Source organism: Danio rerio, chromosome 14 (genome assembly GCF_049306965.1).
Source record: "Danio rerio strain Tuebingen ecotype United States chromosome 14, GRCz12tu, whole genome shotgun sequence".
NCBI lineage: Eukaryota > Metazoa > Chordata > Actinopteri > Cypriniformes > Danionidae > Danio > Danio rerio.
The window spans coordinates 1,348,544-1,367,500 of record NC_133189.1 but is presented as its reverse complement, the minus strand read 5'-3'; the positions used below and the strand labels follow the sequence as shown (position 1 = coordinate 1,367,500).

Genomic DNA, 18,957 nt, shown 5'->3' with positions numbered 1-18,957 from the left:
CTGCTTCTTACTCAGGGCTGTTTATGGTAATGAGACAGAGACGGTCACTAGTGGGCGGGGCTTTCCCCCTCTGATGACACGTACAAAGAGAAAATGTCAATCAAAGTGTTTCTGCAGACTGATTTGATCAAGTCTGATTATTAAAATACAGAATTAATTCATGTTGACCATTAGTGGCTGCTTATATTTACACACTGCTGACACACAACTGGGTTTAAACCCCTTATAAAAGTGATATTTTTGCATAGGTGCATTTTAAACTGCAGCGTAACATCAACTATAATTGCGGATGCTGCAATGTGACTACATACTGTGATATTGATGAAACAATATGTTGTGCAGCTCTACTTCTAACAACACATGATCAGAACATGCAAAAGGAAGAGAAACAACAGACACACACTGAGCTAAAAAGACAAGACCCATCAGGAACGACACACAATGAGGATTGCAACAACTACTCCATAAAACACACAATGAGAAGAGAAGATGAATGGAAATGCAGGGTTGCAAAGGTAATAAAAAGGAGATGATGTAGGGATACAAAAAACAACATGGCCTTGTGTGGAAATGCTGTTATTTAATTTATATATATATATATATTAGGGTTGTCATGATACTGGAATTCAGTACCAATTGGTACTAAAGTTATAAAAATGTCCATTTCCCGCTGACATTTGAGCACGTTCTTAAACATTGCTGACTTGCCATGGTGTTCATGTGCTCAACAGAAATGACTGTGATTGGTCGTGAAGGTCATCAGTTCACCAAACTCACCGCTTTGAAACACTCCTCTGTATTTGCGGTTACAGTAAACAGCGGTGAGTTTGGTGAACTGATGACCTTCACGGCCAATCACAGTCATTTCTGTTGAGCATGTGAATACAATGGCAAATCAGTTCTGTTCAAGAATGCTCAACAGCGCGCAAATGTTAACGGGGAATGCAGTAGTGGCTCTAGTTTAAATGGCACCCTGGGTGAAACAAGGGTGTCCCCATCCCCCAAGAAATGAAGTTACTATGTGGTTGACTTTATATATATTTTAAATATTTATACATTTTAAATATATACATTTAAAATAATTATTATAAATACATTTAATTTTATTAATTTGTTTTTTCAATAAATATAAGAATTTATTTATTATTATTATTATTATACTATTATAATTCTAAATAAATAACAGGAATCAATCCTGATTGTAAATGAAAAACAATGTAAAGACACAACTGGAGTAATATTCTAAGACGTTTGCAATATATATGTAAAATATATTTGGCTGCTTACAAAAAAGTTTGATTGAACAATTGAAAAATAAGGAATTAATACACTTGTAAATGTTAGTATTGGAATTTTACAATATTTATTTTTGTATTATTACTTTTACTTACTAATAACAACAACCTAAAATAAACCATCAGCATTATTTCGCTGGTTATTATTACTCAACTGATAATACAATACACATTTTAATGATCAAGCTTAAACATCCATCAATATTAGCAATTGTTATTTTATATTTGAAGATGGAAATTTGACATTAAATATTTTTTTATTATTAATAATAACAATAATAATTAAATCCTCCATCGGATCCTACATTTATTATATTATTATAAAATATTGTTTTTATAGTTCTTTTTGTTTAATATTTTCATTCCAACAAACAACTACAATATAATTTCTAAAAAAATAACTTTAAATACGAACAGAATAGTTAACCTGATTACAAATGCTATTTCATCAGAAAAATCATAACTACAACTTTTTTTTATATACAAAGTAAAAAAATGACATGGCATAAACTTAACACACAGAATAATGAGAATAGTTGGAGCTCTAGTGATAAGCATAACAAAGGACGAAATACACACGGGTGTACAGTAAGAAATGAAAGCGAGGGCTGTAGATGGAGTGTTTATTAGTACCCTGATGGTGTCCGGGTGATGAATGCACAGAGGCGCCAGGGGTTCCTGAGGGTGTCCTCTCTGTATTGGGGCCCGTTGACGTGGGAGGCGCCCCGCTGTAATGATGGCCCATGGGATTGACAAGGTTTTGGTCGTAGTGTTGTTGAACTAGAAACACACCAAATTAAACAGTCAGTACAGACAAGATCTACTTTACTCCATTCTGTTGCATAAACATACATCGAAAATGTGCAAATGACAATCAAAACACAAGCATCCATCCTCACTACAAAAAAGTTTTACTGTAAATGAACACCTTGTAGAGTTGTAAAAAACAAAACAACGAGTGACAATTTAACGAAACCATTTAGTGATTGAATGTAATGACAAATGGACAATGTGTCGATAATGCTTTGTCATTACAATACATACAATCATATTCACTACACGCTACATTTCTCAAATATTTGTCGTGAACCAACACAAGGCAGGAGACATTCATAAATACTTCTAACAAATCTAATAAATGTTGGAGACATACTCGTTACATAAACGCACTAAACCGCACTTCAGCAGTGTTTATTTGGGGGCGCACAAGACAATCTGCTCTTGAGCAGCGTATATTTGAAGCCATGCACAAAGTTATGCACGAAAAGAGGAAATCAAGCAAAGAAATTTGCATGCCCGTATGTCCACGAGGGAAATTAACGAGGGGCCTATGTATTTTCAGAAAAACTAAATATTGCAATGTCAGTTTTTCCAGTATCGTATGCATCCCTAATTAAGACCAACCTGCATTTGATTGGCCATTGACAGTCGGCGTTTGGCTGAGGGGTGGAGCTCCATAACCAGGGTGAGCTGGTGTGGGCGTGGCCCCTTTCCCTTGAGAATACTGCTGCAAAGAACTCTGTGTAGGTGGCGGTGGCATGACTGTAGAAACCGGTGGCTGTCCGATGCCAGTCTGAGAGGATCTCAGCGTGCCATACTGACTGCTCCCAGGGGCTGATGGGTAAGAAACTATGGGGTATAAAGGAGCGCCGAGGTTATTGCTACTAGAAGCTGGAACCAAACTGGGCTGCATCTGCTGAGGCTGGGCATGAGTTTGCCCATGTGAGGGCTGACTATACGGCTGTCCGTAATACCCGGCTGGCATAGCGTAAGGTGCGGCCTGCTGTAGTGACGGCACTGGGGCATTGGAGGTGGAGTACGGGTGGGCAGCTGTCTGTGATCCTGGTGCTGCCGGGTACAGTGACGGCCCTGAGCTGTTCTGATAATAGTTCCCACTATAGTCTGTGCCTGAAACTGGGATTTTGCCAGCAGGAGGAGCGCTGTGTCCTGTCATGGTGGGGTAACCAGCGGGCGGAGCAGAACTGTAGTAACTGGATGGCGGATACATGGCAGGGTACGCCTGTCCTGGACCTGTCAAAACAAAAATTCAGTTTATGCAAATGACATGCAAATGCACACTTTAATCATTAAACAAATCATAGGTTTTATACACATCGACCTAAAAAAACCAGCCGTCCGTGAAACTTGAATCAATCTTCATTTCCCTAACAAATTAGTGCTGTGATGGTAAACCTTGATAGCCTAAATGTCTAACATATTCATATATGCTCAAACTCAGTCCTGGAGGGCCGGTGTCCAACATATTTGAGACCCAACCCCAATAAAACACACCTAAACCAGCTAATCAAGCTCTTTCTAGGTATACTAGAAAATTCCAGCCAGGCAAGTTGAAGGAAGTTGGAGCTAATCTATGCAGGACACCGACCCTTCAGGATCAAGTTTGGGCATCCCCGGTATAAACTGTCTTTTAAACAGTAACCAAGGTTATTATAGTTCATTTAAATATTCATTCATTCATTCATTCATTTTCTTGTCGGCTTGGTCCCTTTATTAATTTGAGGTCGCTACAGCGGAATGAACCGCCAACTTATCAAGCAAGTTTTTACGCAGCGGATGCCCTTTCAGCCGCAACCCATCTCTGGCAATCATTTAAATATTGTTTATTGTTAGTTAGTTATTTTGTAATATGTAATATGTAAACAGTTATTTCATATTTTAGACACTAAAGTTAAATAAACAAAAACTATATAATACTTAATAACAAACTACACTACCAGTCAAAAGAGGGCCAGTAGGATTTTTTAATGTTTTAAAATAAGCTTCTCCTGCTCACCAAAGATGCATTAACTTAATTAAAAACGCAGTACAAATTGTAAAACTGTGAAATGTTATTGCATTATAAAATAACTGTTCAAAAGTTGTCTATCATTTTATTTTATCATTTCAGTTGAAACTACATACAATAATAACGCAGTTATTCAAAGCTTGTATAAATATTTTACAATTTTCTCATTTAATAAATGCCACCTTGAAAAACAGAATAATTTCCTTTAAAAAACATGAAAAAAAATTTAAACAAATATACAAACTACCGGTCCGTTTTTTTTATGTTTTTTATTTTTTTTTTAAGAAAATTATTCTGTTCATCAAGGTGCCTTTTATTAAATGTAAATAAAAATGTTAAAAATTTTAAATATTTATTTATTAAATGTTTTATTACTTATTGTTTGTATTTTGAAAGTCCAGTAATTATTGCTTTTATTACTATTACCATTAATAAAATTATTATTATTATTATTAATAACAATTATTAATAGTAGACTGATTTCTAAAGGATCATGTGACTCTGAAGACTGGGTACTGAAGCTGAACATTCATCTTTAAAATCACAAGAATAAATGATTAAATTAAATGATAAACTACGTTTGAACAGTTATCTTGTATCTCAATAACATTTCACAATTTTAGAATGTGTAATATATTTTTGATGAAATAAATGCAGCCTTGGTGAGCAGGAGAAGCCTATTTTAATATATTTAAAAATAATACTGACCCCAAACTTTTGACTGATAGTGTATAATAAAACATTAATATTGAATATTTTAAAACTAGTGTCTTAATGAATCTATTATATTTATTTCCTTGAAAATAACACCATGTTGACATTATATATTTACATGTCCAAGGTACAATTAGCACAGATTATTCTTTGGATTTATTACTTTGGATTTATCACTCAATGGTAAAACTATTGATGGCACTTTTGAAAAAAAAAAAAGCAAATTTATATTACTTTATATATGAAATTTAACGACAAGTACATTTATTATTAAATTAACATTATGTTAAAAAACATATCACACTATAAAAGCCATAAAAGAGGGCCTGGATTTCATATTGAATACAAGTTTTTATTAATTACAGATTAACAGATTATTAATAGCTAAAGGGAAATGTTAGTATGACATAACTAAGTATGACATAGAAATAAAGACAATACTATATTTCACTTCTTAATTCTGATCGATTAAATGACCAGACCTTAAAAGTAGAATATTCCAGACCTTTGAGTCTTTTATAAGCCTTGAATTACTGAGCTAACAGAAACAAACCAGACGCTAACAGGCTAATAGCAAACTGACTGACATTAACCTTATTCAAAGCACACAAAGAAGTTGTATAAAACTAAATAGACAGCTATGGATAAAAATTAACACTTTATACCGATGCGTAGCGGTCGACGAGTCGCGGATGACAGGTGCTAACGTTAATGCTCGGCTTCTGACAGGCCTCAGCTAGCTCACCTTTACCAGCTTAACGTTACTGGTTTAGCATTCAGCTCGCTCGATTAGCCTTGTCATTTATTGGGGTAAAGTTGGTTTATTATTCGCACATTCAGACTCACACCTTCTTAATATAATTTCAGAGCAGTGTTCTTTGCAAATTCAAGCCGAATGACTTTAAAAGTGCAGTTAATTAAATGGTGCTAATGTTGTTTTGAAGTGAAGCGATTTTAGACCGAATATTCAAAGTAGCACGGTTAACAAAATACGGGCAGTGTCACAAGTTTTCACTCTTCAAAAATAAACAAATGTCCAAATATAACACCAACTTTACCTCAATTTAGCATTTTAGCTTATCATTTAGCCACTTATTGCAGCTTACGAATGTGAAAGTGGTGTTAGCTTTAGCGCGTTAGCTTTAATCCCGTACCGTTCTGACAGGGCACCGTCGCCGCTCCGCCTCCGTTCTGCGCGGAGCTCATGCTGTAGTTATTGACGGCCGACTGCGGGTTGCCGTAACCCTGGGTTGACATCTCTGTCTATCTTTCTCGAGAAAAAATAAAAAAATAAAGGACGCTGTCACCAGTTGTGAGTCTCCATCGACCTGCCAGCCGATCCGACCGACTAACGGCGAAGCGGAGGATGATGATGAAGTCGATCACGGCCCGGTGAATCTGGAGATCGACTGCCGCTTCAAAATAAAAGTCCGCAGATAAATTTGAATTCTTTTACATTTTTCCCTCAAGTTCTCTTTAACGGAGAGCAGGTTTTTCCAACATATTTCTAAACATAATAGTTTTAATAACTCATTTCTAATAACTGATTTCTTTTATCTTTGCCATGATGACTAGAGTACATTGCTAGTAAAAAAAAAAAAAAAAGCAGTGCAAGTTAATCCAATGAAAAAAAAACAATCCAATTAAATGTTTGGGTAATCTTTAATCAAAATCTAATCATCTGCTTCTGCTCTGGAATGACAGTCCACTTGGTGATTGTGTCTGATTAGGTGAAATGTGCTTAGCCACGCCTCTCCAACCGTTATTTTGCTAAGAGTGAAAGATGAATAGCATTCAAGCTTAAGCTGTGGTTACTCGAGTTTGAGCTTGCGAAATTCTGTTGTACGGCGCTGCAAAAAGGGGTGGGATTAAACAAGATGATTAGACATTTAAAAAAGCGTGCGATTGATTCATATTTTAAATTTCTTTTCAGAGAGGTCATGTTTTGATCCTCGATTGGTCTCACGCAGTCAAGTGTTGCGATTTTGCAGGTCAAGCAGGTCGCACACCAGAAGCGCCGCTCGGCGGCGCGCCACGCAGCGCCATGTATTTTAGAATTCTAAACATAGGTTTATATCAGGATACACACACCGGCGCCGCAAGTCGGCGGCTGTCGGCGGCGCCCGGCGACGGCTCAGGACGCAGTTGATTTTTCAGCCGCGCCACAGAGCGCCATCTGATTAGTTTCATGTTAAATATCATTCGAATGTGCGCGTCTGGTGTGCGATACTTTAAACTGTCATGTACGTGCTGTGTCGCGGCGCCGAGCGGCGCTTCTGGTGTGCGACCTGCTTCAGAGATCACCAAGCTTGAACTTTGCAATGCAGCGAACTGCAAAACTTGATGCACGACCTTGCGTTTTCCGGTCTGACGCATTCGCATGCGTATGAATTGAAGTCAATGGGGAGTGCGACTGCAGCTTTAAAAATGGCACTCATTAGGCTACATCATTAATATTTACATACATTTTTATAAAACATTTTTTCTTTAAATTTTTTTATTCAGTGAATTTGTAAAATTTTTACTTAATTTGGGTAGAAACTATTTTAATTTTATTCTACTATGTAAAGATACGAAATATTAAGCTTTGTTAAAATGTTTTTATTCTAAATTCATCAAAAATAAATTATTATTACTATCATTGTTATTATTTTACATTATTATAAAAATGTAGCAATAGATTATTTAATATTAAAGAATACCTAATTTAAAAATATGGTGGAAATCCAAATCTAGTTTACATAATCAACATGAACTTTAAAATGTTTCTAAATAAATTTATCTTAGCTAAATTTCATAATTTACAAAAAGATTATTGTAAAATAAAGCTTTTAACTATTAATGCGACTGAACATGAAAAACATATATAAATGGCTTAGTTTATAAATGCATTATGTAATGTTGAATGGGGCAGGGTTTTTTGTAACTTTTTTTGTGAATGACAAACTGAAATGTACAAACGTACCCTAAGTGACGTATTTCAGATTCGCAAAAATGTAGACAGCGCCTTCTAGTGGATTTGTCAACTGAAACGTACCCTAAGTCACATATTTCAGATTCATAATAATGTAGTCAGCGCCCTCTAGTGGATTTGTCAACCAACAAATACATAACTTACCCTAAGTCATGTATTTCAGATTTGCAATATAGTAGATAGCGGCTTCTAGTGGATTTGCCTACTGAAACATACAAAACGTAGATTAAGTAATATATTTAAGGTTCGCATTTATGTTGATAGCGCCCTCTAGTGGATTTGTCAACCAACAAATACATAACGTACCCTAAGTGACGTATTTCAGATTCGCAATGTTATAGACAGCGCCCTCTAGTGGATTTGTCATTTGAAATGTCCAAAAAAAACTTACCTTAAGTGACGTATTTCATATTCACAAAAATATAGACAGCTCCCTCTAGTGGAGTTTTTAACTGAAACGTACAAAGCGTACCCTAAGTGATGTATTTAAGATTTGTTTATTTTTTGTTATTTTTTTATTTGCGGTTTATTTGTCATAATCCTCAATGCTATGATTTCTGTGTAATAAATACCACTCCCTCGTGCCAGCAATTCAGCATTGTGTGTTTGTGCTGGAGGCAAATATCTGCTTGGCACTGCCTTTACATAACAGCAATAAAACGAGATTATAGTTATAACAGGAGCAGCTCGATTGACAAAGATGGATGGAAAATAACCGCCTGGGAATCTGTTCTTACACACACTTGATTCATCATTGCTCAATGAAGCCCCTGCATCACATTACAACCAGTTCCTTCCATGTTACCAGCAGCTTTACTCATATCTACAACTTCTGCAATTTGTGGAACGAGCAGCTTCCTTCACAAAAGGCATGACTGCCTTCATCTACACTATAAACAATATTCATAAACTAACAGGTTCTGTATTTCGTGATTCACATGCTTTTTTCTGTTTATTTACAGTTGAATTGGAATCTTGATCTCTTCTGTTGACTTTTATAGTTAATTCAGTTGTTTCAGATAATTCAGAATGACTTTTGTTAACATTTTTTGTACACTACCTGACAAAAGTCTTGTCGCCTATCCAAGTTTTATGAACAGCAAGTAATAACTTGACTTCTTGTTGGTCATTTGGTATCAGAAGTGTCTTATATGAAAGGTGAAGGCCTCTAGATTACACTAATTTGAGCTCAATAAAATCTGATCATGTCTTGATGTTGACTGATTTGATGAGGACAGTGCGGTCTGACTCTGCTCAGACTAAAGTCTCATCACTGAACAGAAATAATGTCCAGTATAGAATATAAAGTCCTGCTGCAGTGGAGACAGAATGAATATTGTGTCTGACTCCATCATGAGCTTGGAGGACTGCATCCATACATCTCTGACATGACTCACATCACTGATTAATAAAGTCATCTGGAATGAAGAAGAAAGCCTTCAGCAGGATCCCAGAGTTCATCAAGAGTCTTTGTGTTCATCTTCAGCGCCTCCTCCTTCATCATGCTCAATAATGTTCATGTCTGGTGACTGGGCTGGCCAATCCTGGAGCAGCTTGACCTATAGGAGCTTTGATGTGGAGGCTGAAGTATGAGAAGGAGCGCTATCCTGCTGGAGAATTGTCCCTCTCCTGTGGTCTGTAACAAAAAACTCAACCACACAAATGTAACTAAATATTTTTTATTGAAAACCTCAGTAAAAACATAACTGTCAATAATTGATCAATAACTGTCAACATTACACATAATCTATAAGTAGAAGTAGCCGTACAACAGATACTTGTTAAAACCCTGTTTAGCTCAATGAAGCTCCAGGCTTCCTATAGTGCCACAAAACCATTAGAAGTGTTAAAGTCAGCATGAAATCCTAATCACAACACTATTTACTTCCAAAGTGAACATCAATAATTAATGATTTTAATAGAAAAGGTATCAAATCTGAATGGAGTTGAACATGAACACATCCAGGACCACTGGAAATACACGCTTCAGCCTACATTTCTGTCAAACCACATTGGTTTGACTGCAGTTTGCAGGTGAAATGAACACCAGGGGGCAGCATGAAACCAGCAACCTGTGTTCCTTTACACACTCATGATATTTACATGCGCATATTATCGACAAATACAGGATTGCTTTTGTGTAGTTCTTTGCACAACACCGAATAAATACCACAATTGAATGTAATTAATGGAATATGTTTGCCTTATCTATCAAAATATAGACCATTCTTGCATGATCAGCTTCTTTGTCGCTCACTTTGTATGCTGTTATGTAAATTATAAATAATTATATTATCAATTTCTAAATATGTTTAGAGACTAAAGCATTATTTTAATAAATTTATCGGTGTGTTAAATCTGTTTTGTTTAAATGCACCAAAATTCACTGCCTATATTCACTGAGAAATGGAGGACAGTATTCATTTTCAAAACGGGCTGTGCATAATTATGCTGAGCACTTTATGGATAGCTATTAAAGGGAAAGTTCACTCAAAAAATTCAGTCACCATTTGAAGATGTTTTAAAAAATATTGGAAACCCATAACCATTGACTTCCTTTTGTTATACCTAATATGGATTTAATGCACCAGACATTGTGTTAGAAACTCTCATATGCTTGACATGTTTGTTTCTTTGCTGTTTATATGCTATTTTCATCAACAGCACTCAATTTTTGCATCTCATTTAAATACACTATGAACAGCAGCTAAGCTAATTATTTTTTATTATTCTCTATTGCCACCTGGGGATACTCATCCCAAGGCCTGTGCAGTGACACATGCGATCCAAGTCTTGGATGAGACGATCCTAAGGTATCCATAATCCTGGACCAGGCCGTATTGATGCTGTGGCGGTCATCGAGGAATTGAGTGCATGATTCTTGAAAGAACACAGTGACAAAAGAGTCCCTGCATTGATCCTGTGGACCAGCCTCAACACCCCCTGGTAAGCCTACTCACACCGGCAGCTTCTCCACAATGGATATCCAGCATTCTCCAGCCTCCGGCGCCTAGAGACTTCAGCTCTGCACAGGAAGTTTGGCCAGAATAATAATGGTCGTGCCCAGCAGAGCCTTCAACTCTCGAATTTTGAGTTTACTAGGACTAAGTTAAGCTTCTTTGACACAATCTACATTGTAAAAAGTGCTATGGAAATAAACATGAATTGAATTAAAGGGTTATCGAATTCCAACATTTTTCAAAATATCTTCTTTTGCGTTTCACAGAACTGTTAACTCTTAAAGGTAAATAAATAATAAGTAAATTGAAATTTCTGTATGAACAATCCCTTTGATAGATTACTTTACAGCGATGATCAGTTATTCAAATCTTTATAAGCTTCTCTCACTGATCGTTTTCTCATTTTGCAGCTTGCTTCATTCCTCTCATGCATGCTTTTTAGAAAAGCGTCAGCTCGAGTTCACAGAACTCCATCATTAGAGTATGAAGGATTCCCAAGACCCTCAGCATCCCCCATCCCACCCTTCCGACACGTCCTTTTCCTCCAGAGAACCACAGAAAGCGCCAGAAGGAGCAGAAAAAAGCCGATGGATCCTCCGATGACCCCGGCGCTCAGAGCCGCGTGATCCACTTGAGGAGCCTCATATTGGGCGCACGACTGTTCGCTGAGCCCTGCTTCATTCCCAGCCGCCACACACACAATCTGCCCAAATTTAAGCCCAGGGATGACACCGCTTCTCAGATGCTCTCCAAAAGTCTGCACGGAGCTTTTTTCATCCTTTAGTGAAACCTCGTAATGCGTGACTGTGGATCGAGGTGCGCACCAGAGTACGGAAACTCCTCCACCGGAGCCCGGCCGGAGCTCGCGCAGATCTGGAGGTTCAGGTCTCTCCTGCGGGCCGGTGAGTCCCGGGCATAGACACCCGGTTTGGGCGGAGATCACATCACAGGGGCTCGTTTGTACCGCGCACGGGTCGTAATCGCACGGCCTGCGGATTGCACGAGAGATGGTGAGTCCCGGAGCCCGAGGAGAGTGTGTGGTGTGTGTGTTTATGTCATCATAATCGTCCTCCACCTCGATGATGCGCACGCGTGTGTGATGCTGAGATGGACTGGCGGAGGTGGAGCACACCGGCACACACACCTGGAGGAGCAGGAGGAACCACAGCAGAAACATCTCCAGCCTGGACGGAGGAAATCTGGATTAGTGTCAACAGTTTCATTGCATAATTATACACTTACGGTAAAACAATAATCCAATAATAATCGCAGGATCAATGCAAAATAAATTATGTATAACATTTATGGTACAATAGTTAAGTATTCACTACTGCTTTCGATTTGTGCATTAATCTTGTTACAGTATATCTCAAAAGGTCATGATTTGCAGTCATTTAATTAATTCGTCTGATATATCAAATGGTGCACACACTGAATAGCACACACTGATATTTCCTCAATTTAAATATATATATATATATATATATATATATATATATATATATATATATATATATATATATATATATATATATATATATATTCATTTATGTTAATACCAACCCAATGTTCAATGTAAATACGTGCCTCAGGTTGCATTTTGTCTGGGTGTGTTTTGTTGGAAATTTCAAATAACAAAACCACTAGAGGGCACTGTCTACATAATTGCAAATCTTAAAGACATTACTTAGGGTACGTTTTAGTTGACAAATCTACTAGAGGGCGCTGTCTACAGTTGCGGATCTGAAATGCATCACTTAGGGTACGTTTTGTACATTTCAGATGGCAAATCCATTAGAGGGTGCTGTCTACATACACTGAAAAAAAGTGTTGCATGCAGAACTGTTGCAAACAATTTATTTGTGTTGAATTTAAACAAACAAATTAAGTTTAATATTGTTCAACTTAATTTGTTTGTTGAAATGCAGTCCAAAAAAATAGTATACAACCACTTAATGTAAAAAATCCAAGGAATCATCTCTGAATATTTTTTTCAGTGTAGTTGCAAATTTTAAACATTACTTAAGGCATATTTTGTATGTGTTAGTTGACAAATCCACTAGAGGGCACTGTCTACATTTTTGTAAATTTGAAATACGCCACTTAGGATTTGTTTTGTTAGACATTTCAAATGACGAAACCACTAGAGGGCACTGTCTACATAGTTGCGAATGTTAGAGCCATATCTATTATGCAAATTGTAAAATATTATGTATAGTTATTGTTATTTGTTTATTGCATTTATACTGTCTACAATCAAAATAATGTATAAATTATTACTGCATGCTTTAATTATGCCTTTGTTTATTAATGACTGATCATGTCATATCCTTGTTGTAAAGAGAGGAAGAGACGGAGTGATACAGTTTTTGACCGTCGTCCCATATTGTATCGTTATATAAAGAAAAAGATTGTTCCTGCTTTGAAGAACAAATAAACACAAGAAAAGAATATAATGACTTGGATGAGTTCGTCGCGTCAGACTGGTTACTTAAAAGGATCATAATTCCAGCTTGGATAATGGAGTGCCATTATAGTGAATCTAAATATGTATTACTTAATGAACGTTTTGTACATTTTAGTTAACAAATCCACTAGAGGGCGCTGTCTACATACTTGCAAATCTGAGATACATTCCTTAGGGAATGTTTTGTACATTTCAGATGGCAAATCCACTAGAGAGCGCTGTCTACTTTCTGTATATCTGAAATACGACACTTCATCCGCCTTTCCACTGCACACGACATTTGGACACGACTGTCGCAATACGCCCTCTTCTGGCAGTCGCACAGTATTTTCAGTGTTGTCGTGCACCAAGGGAGAGAAGCTGATTCTCACAGTGTCCGAAATAAAGGAGTGCAAAAGCAAGAGCCTTTATCCTCTGTGCGTTTACATGGTTTAGTGAATAAATGATTACTAGAAACTCATAGACCGCTAAAATATTGGAGGGAATGTGGAGACAACATTAAAATATATATGTTTATTACTTTCTTACTTACATTTATGAACAGAAATGTTTATTTTCAATAGACTTTTTATAATTCAAAAAAATAACCAAATAAACTCCTATTTCTCATCTCGCGCACACGGACCTGCTCGTACAACACTGGAATACATCACATCCGGTCGGTTCAAATATTTCAACGAATCCGCAGCTCAATTCGGATCTGATTTTTTCGCATACGGAGATGAACGGAACTCCACGCAGCTCTATCTAAATAGTTACCTATCTGAAATATATTACTTAGGGTCTGTTTTGTATGTTTCAGTTGACCAATTCTCTAGAGGGTGCTGTCTATATATATTTGCGAAGGTTGATGTCATCATACTGCCCCCTAGTGTTCATTTCACCAACAAACTCCAGTCAACCGTTTGTTTAATTTTTTAATTTTGTTTTTGTGGTTGTTTTGTGGCATACATTTCCAGCGAGCCTGTATTGATTGATATACTAATGTGTTCTTTACAATAAGAAACAAAAATGTTCTTCCAATAACTGGTCACTGAAAGGTTAAAGGAACTGAAAATGGTTATTGTACAACGTTACAGTATTTTAAAATAATTTTTAGGGAATTTGTACTATGATACGCCTACCAAACACTATGTAGCAGAAACCAATTGTCATAAAAACACTTCATGATTTGTTGTTTAATTTAATTTAAAGTTTTATCTACATTTTTTTAGTTTTATAACAATTTAAGGTGATTTATTTGTCATTTTATTGATATATTTTAATACAAAGGTCTTTTTTTTAACTTTAAAAACAAAATCCTTCAGCTTAGTTGCTTTATTAATCAGGGGCCACCACAGGGGAATGAACCACCGACTACTCCTGCATATGTTTTACACATTGGATGCCCTTCCAGAAGCAACCCAGTACTGGGAAACACCCATACACACTCATTCACAAACACACACTCATACACTACGGCCAGTTTAGTTCATCAATTGTCCTATATATGTTTGGACTGTGGGGGAAACCGGAGCACCAGTAGGAAACCTATGCCAACACGGGGAGAACATGCAAACAGTAATGCCAACTGACCCAGCCTGGACTCGAACCAGCGACCTTCTTGCTGTGAGGGCACAGTGCAAACCACTGAGCCACCGAGTCGCCCCGTCTTTGTTTTTAAATAACATATTAATACCAGATTACTGCTTACCAGTGATGAGTTGCAACTAGAAGGGCATCCGTTACAAAAAATATACACTGAATAACTAAGTTGACGGTTCATTCCGCTGTGGCGACCCCAGATTAATAAAGGGACTAAGCCGAATAGAAAATGAATGAATGAATGATACTAGATTACTATAATAGCCGGCTGCAAATGTCATTTGGTTTTCAGTTTCCAGACATTTTCCGTCAGTCTCTCTGAGAGTTTGAGTATATAGTAGCCCGACGGCTCCTTCTGGACAGAATTAAAGTCATCTAAACAGCAGATGTATTTTTACACAGGACACACACTGCGCTGCTCTCTCACACATCCGAAAGGAATGAAGCTGGAGGCCCAAATTTACTGTGGGAACCTGAAGAAAAGGGGAAGAGGAACTGAGGCCAGACTGATGAACACACACATACACACACACACACACACACACACGCGCACACACACACACACACACACACACACACACACACACACACACACACACACACACACACACACAAACATCAACACAACCCTGAACCTTCCAAGAACATCCCCCATGCAGCACACACACACACACACACACACACACATCAGCACTGAACGAGGAACCCAAGCCAAGTGTGTGTGTGTTTACAGTATATGTGACTCTCTTTCAAATCTTTTTCCAAGTGAAGTTTAGCTTTATACTATTCATTCACTCATTTTCCTTCAGCTTAGTCTCTTTTTTCATCAGGGGTCACCACAGCGGAATGAACCGCCAACTATTCCAGCATCTGTTTTACACAGCAGATGCCCTTCTAGCCACAGCCCAGTACTGGAAAACGCCCAATCCAATTCACACACACTCATACACTACGGCCAGTTTAGTTCATCAGTTCCCCTATAGTGCATGTGTTTGGACTGTGGGGGAAACCGGAGCACCCGGAGGAAACCGATGCCAAGACCAACTGACCCAGCCGGGACTCGAACCAGAGACCTTCTTGCTGTGAGGCCACAGTGCTAACTACTGAACCACCGTGCCGCAACTGTTGGAGGTTATTCATTCATTTTCTTTTCAGTTTAGTCCCTTTATTAACCCAGGGTCTCCGCAGCGGAATGAACCACCAACTTATCCAGCATTCGTTTTATGCAGGGGATGCCCTTCCAGCTGCAACGCATCACTGGGAAAACTGTCGGAGTTATTAAAGTTTATTAAAAAGAAAACACAAATGAAATGGTAACTATTAAGTAAATAAATTCACACATACGCATGCATATACACAAATTAATAATGAAATATTAAACAAAATATAGGTTTTATTTGAAATTTTGCTAAATTTAGATTTATTTCAGAGAGTTCTCATTTTTGTTTAGGTTAATTTAATGTAATAAAACATCAAAAGAAAAACTATATACAAATATTTCTTTAAATAAATTAAATAATAATAATAAAGAGATAGTTTAAACAAGATTGCAGGTTTTTTCTTCAAACTATTTACCAGTTAATCAAACTTTTAATTACAGCAAAACTGTGTCACAAAAGAAGATATTTTAAAGAATGTTTTGATTATTTTGATTATTTTTATTTAGGATTTTAATGTAGCAAAATTGAAATAAAAAGAGATTAATTTAAACAAAACACAAACTTTTTTTTAGATGAAAGGGATCGAATTAAAGTTCAAATTAAATTTCGGTCATCAGATTTAAAATTCTGTCAAAAATAAAATTAAAGTCATCAATCTTTCTTCATTGATGTCCATAGTTATTTTTCTCCTATATTTATATCAATGGCAATGGCTACCAGTTTCCTACATTCTTATATATAAATAAATAAATATATATATATATATATATATATATATATATATATATATATATATATATATATATATATATATATATATATATATATATATATATATTGAAATAAAAAAGGACTAAGCTGAAAAGAAAATGAATGAATAATATGGAAATATTTATTGGAATTATTATTATTAGTTTTACAGCAGTTTCCCCTATAGTGTTAAAGTGGAAACTGGTTCTCATCATAATAAATACACTATAATATTTTCTACATTTATTTGGATCACCATAGTTAGCAGTCAGATAAATAAATTAAACATTCATTCATTCATTTTCCTTCAGCTTAGTCCTTTTATTCATGAGGGGTCACCACAGCGGAATGAACCGCCAGCTTATCCAGCATATGTTTTGCCTTTCAAAACTTGATGGCCTTCAAGTTGCAACCCAGTACTGGGAAACACCTATACACACTCATTCACATACACTATGGCCTATTTGGTTAATCAATTCCCCTGTTTGGACTGTGGGGGAAACCGGAGCACCCTGAGGAAACCCACGCAAACTAAACACAGAAACACCAACTGGCCCAGCCAGGACTCAAACCAGCGACCTTGTTGCTGTGAGGCCACAGTGCTAACCACTGAGCCAGCATGCCGCCCCTAAATAAAACATAACTACATATCTTATAATTGATATATTATAATATGTTAATAAAATAAAATTCTGTCTTCATTTACAGTTTCTTTCTTCAGCTAAACACAAAAGAAGATATTATGAAGAATGTTTTAATTTAACTTTTTTATTTCCATTTTAAATTTGAATTATATAATTTACAGTTTCTTTCTTCTGTTGAACACAAAAGAAGATATTTTGAAGAATGTTGGAATCCTGTAACGAACTTAATCCATTTGAGTAAAGGAAGCAGTTGGAGCACAGTAAAACCCAATAAATGAAGAGAACTCAAACCAACTGAGTACTGTTAAAGGCAATAAGTTAAGGCAACACAAACCGTTTGAGGAAACCAATTGCTGCAAACCATTTGAGTTAAACTAATCTATATGAGTACTGTGAACTTACTCCATGAGGTCTATTGAACTCATTACCTTCAACACTAAGTAGAAAACTCTTTTCAAATGAGTAGATTTAACTTTCAGTAAATTTTGAGTTCACAACACTCATTTCATTTGATAGAGTTAAGTTTTACAGTGTAGATATAAATATATTTACACTTACAAAAATTGATTTTTTTATGCTTGTTCAAACTACTTATTTAAAATAAGCTTGAGCAACATAATTCCTGAGATTTCAGAGGAGCAACTTAATAGTTTCATGTTCAATCCACTTATATCTTAAGTTAACTTAATCGATTTGTGTTGGGACGACATGAATGAACTGTATGAATAATACAACACATTCACACTTTTCCTTCATACTTCAAGTTTCATCACAGTTTTAAAGCAGTCGCCCCAATAGTGTTTGGGTGGAAATGGTTCCCATGGTAATAAACACACTGTAATAGTTCCTACAGTTATTCAGATCATCAAAGTAAGCAGTCGAAAAAATAAATAAAACCTCTCTACAAATATATATAAAAACACACAAATAGTTCAACTAAATGTTAATTTCTGTCATCATTTACAGTTTCTTTCTTCTGCTGAACACAAAAGAAGATGTTTAGAAGAATGTTTGAAACCTGTAAACATTAACCTCCATAGTATTTCCCCCATAATACTTATATCAGTAAATCAGATACAAACACATGGACATATTTAGAATTATCCTTCATTCACACTTTTCCTAATACTTCAAGTTTTCTTGAGTTTACTTCAAGTTACCCCTAAAGTGTTTGGGTTCAAATGGTTCCCATGGTAATATTATAGTTCCTACATGTATTCATATGACCAGTTAACAGTAGTGGAGTGAAGCAGAGTTAAATGATTCTCCTACCTGTTTGAGTGCAGTGTGAACACTCCAAGTCTGATGGTCTCTCTCTCCGCAGACAGATTTTGTCTCAATCTAATGCGTTCTTTCCTTCACCTTCTCTTTTTCCGTGGGCTGAAAACCCCTCCCTCTGCCGTCCGCCCTCCTCCATCTTCTGTTCTCCCCCTCCGCGTGTCTCTCTCTTCTCTTTTCAGCTTTGTTTGTGAGTTTTCTGCCGCTCTGCATGCTAATTCTCCAGCAGGAGACGTGCTGGAACTCATCTGGAGATCAGCAAACGTGTGCAAATGAGTTCATGTCTACAATGTTTGTGCATGGTGAACTGTCAGGGATGAAAAAC

General features: G+C 36.5%; 2 protein-coding genes across 3 annotated transcripts in view; both read right to left on the bottom strand.

Moving 5' to 3' along the window:
- Positions 1–6,189, bottom strand: part of sec24b (SEC24 homolog B, COPII coat complex component) — a 37,323-nt gene extending 31,134 nt beyond the window's left edge. For both annotated transcript variants that reach the window (XM_001921599.9, XM_005169568.6), the window contains exons 1-3: positions 5,970–6,189; positions 2,700–3,326; positions 1,929–2,075 (exon numbers count right to left, since the gene is read on the bottom strand). In XM_001921599.9, the coding sequence (XP_001921634.4) occupies positions 1,929–2,075; positions 2,700–3,326; positions 5,970–6,072 (877 nt within the window). In that variant the 5' untranslated portion in view covers positions 6,073–6,189. The remainder of the gene's footprint in view (positions 1–1,928; positions 2,076–2,699; positions 3,327–5,969) is intronic.
- A 3,265-nt stretch (positions 6,190–9,454) lies between these two features.
- Positions 9,455–18,697, bottom strand: si:ch1073-303k11.2. Its single transcript, XM_021481079.3, has 2 exons — positions 18,627–18,697; positions 9,455–11,933 (listed from the first exon to the last, which is right to left on the bottom strand). Exon 2 carries the CDS (start codon positions 11,924–11,926, stop codon positions 11,210–11,212), a length of 717 nt encoding a protein of 238 aa, XP_021336754.1. The 5' UTR covers positions 11,927–11,933; positions 18,627–18,697; the 3' UTR covers positions 9,455–11,209.
- Positions 18,698–18,957: the final 260 nt, after the last annotated feature.

Coding starts and splice junctions, on each gene's coding strand:
- si:ch1073-303k11.2 (XM_021481079.3), bottom strand. CDS start 11,926: ATGTTTCTGCTGTGGTTCCTCCTGCTCCTCCAGGTGTGTGTGCCGGTG.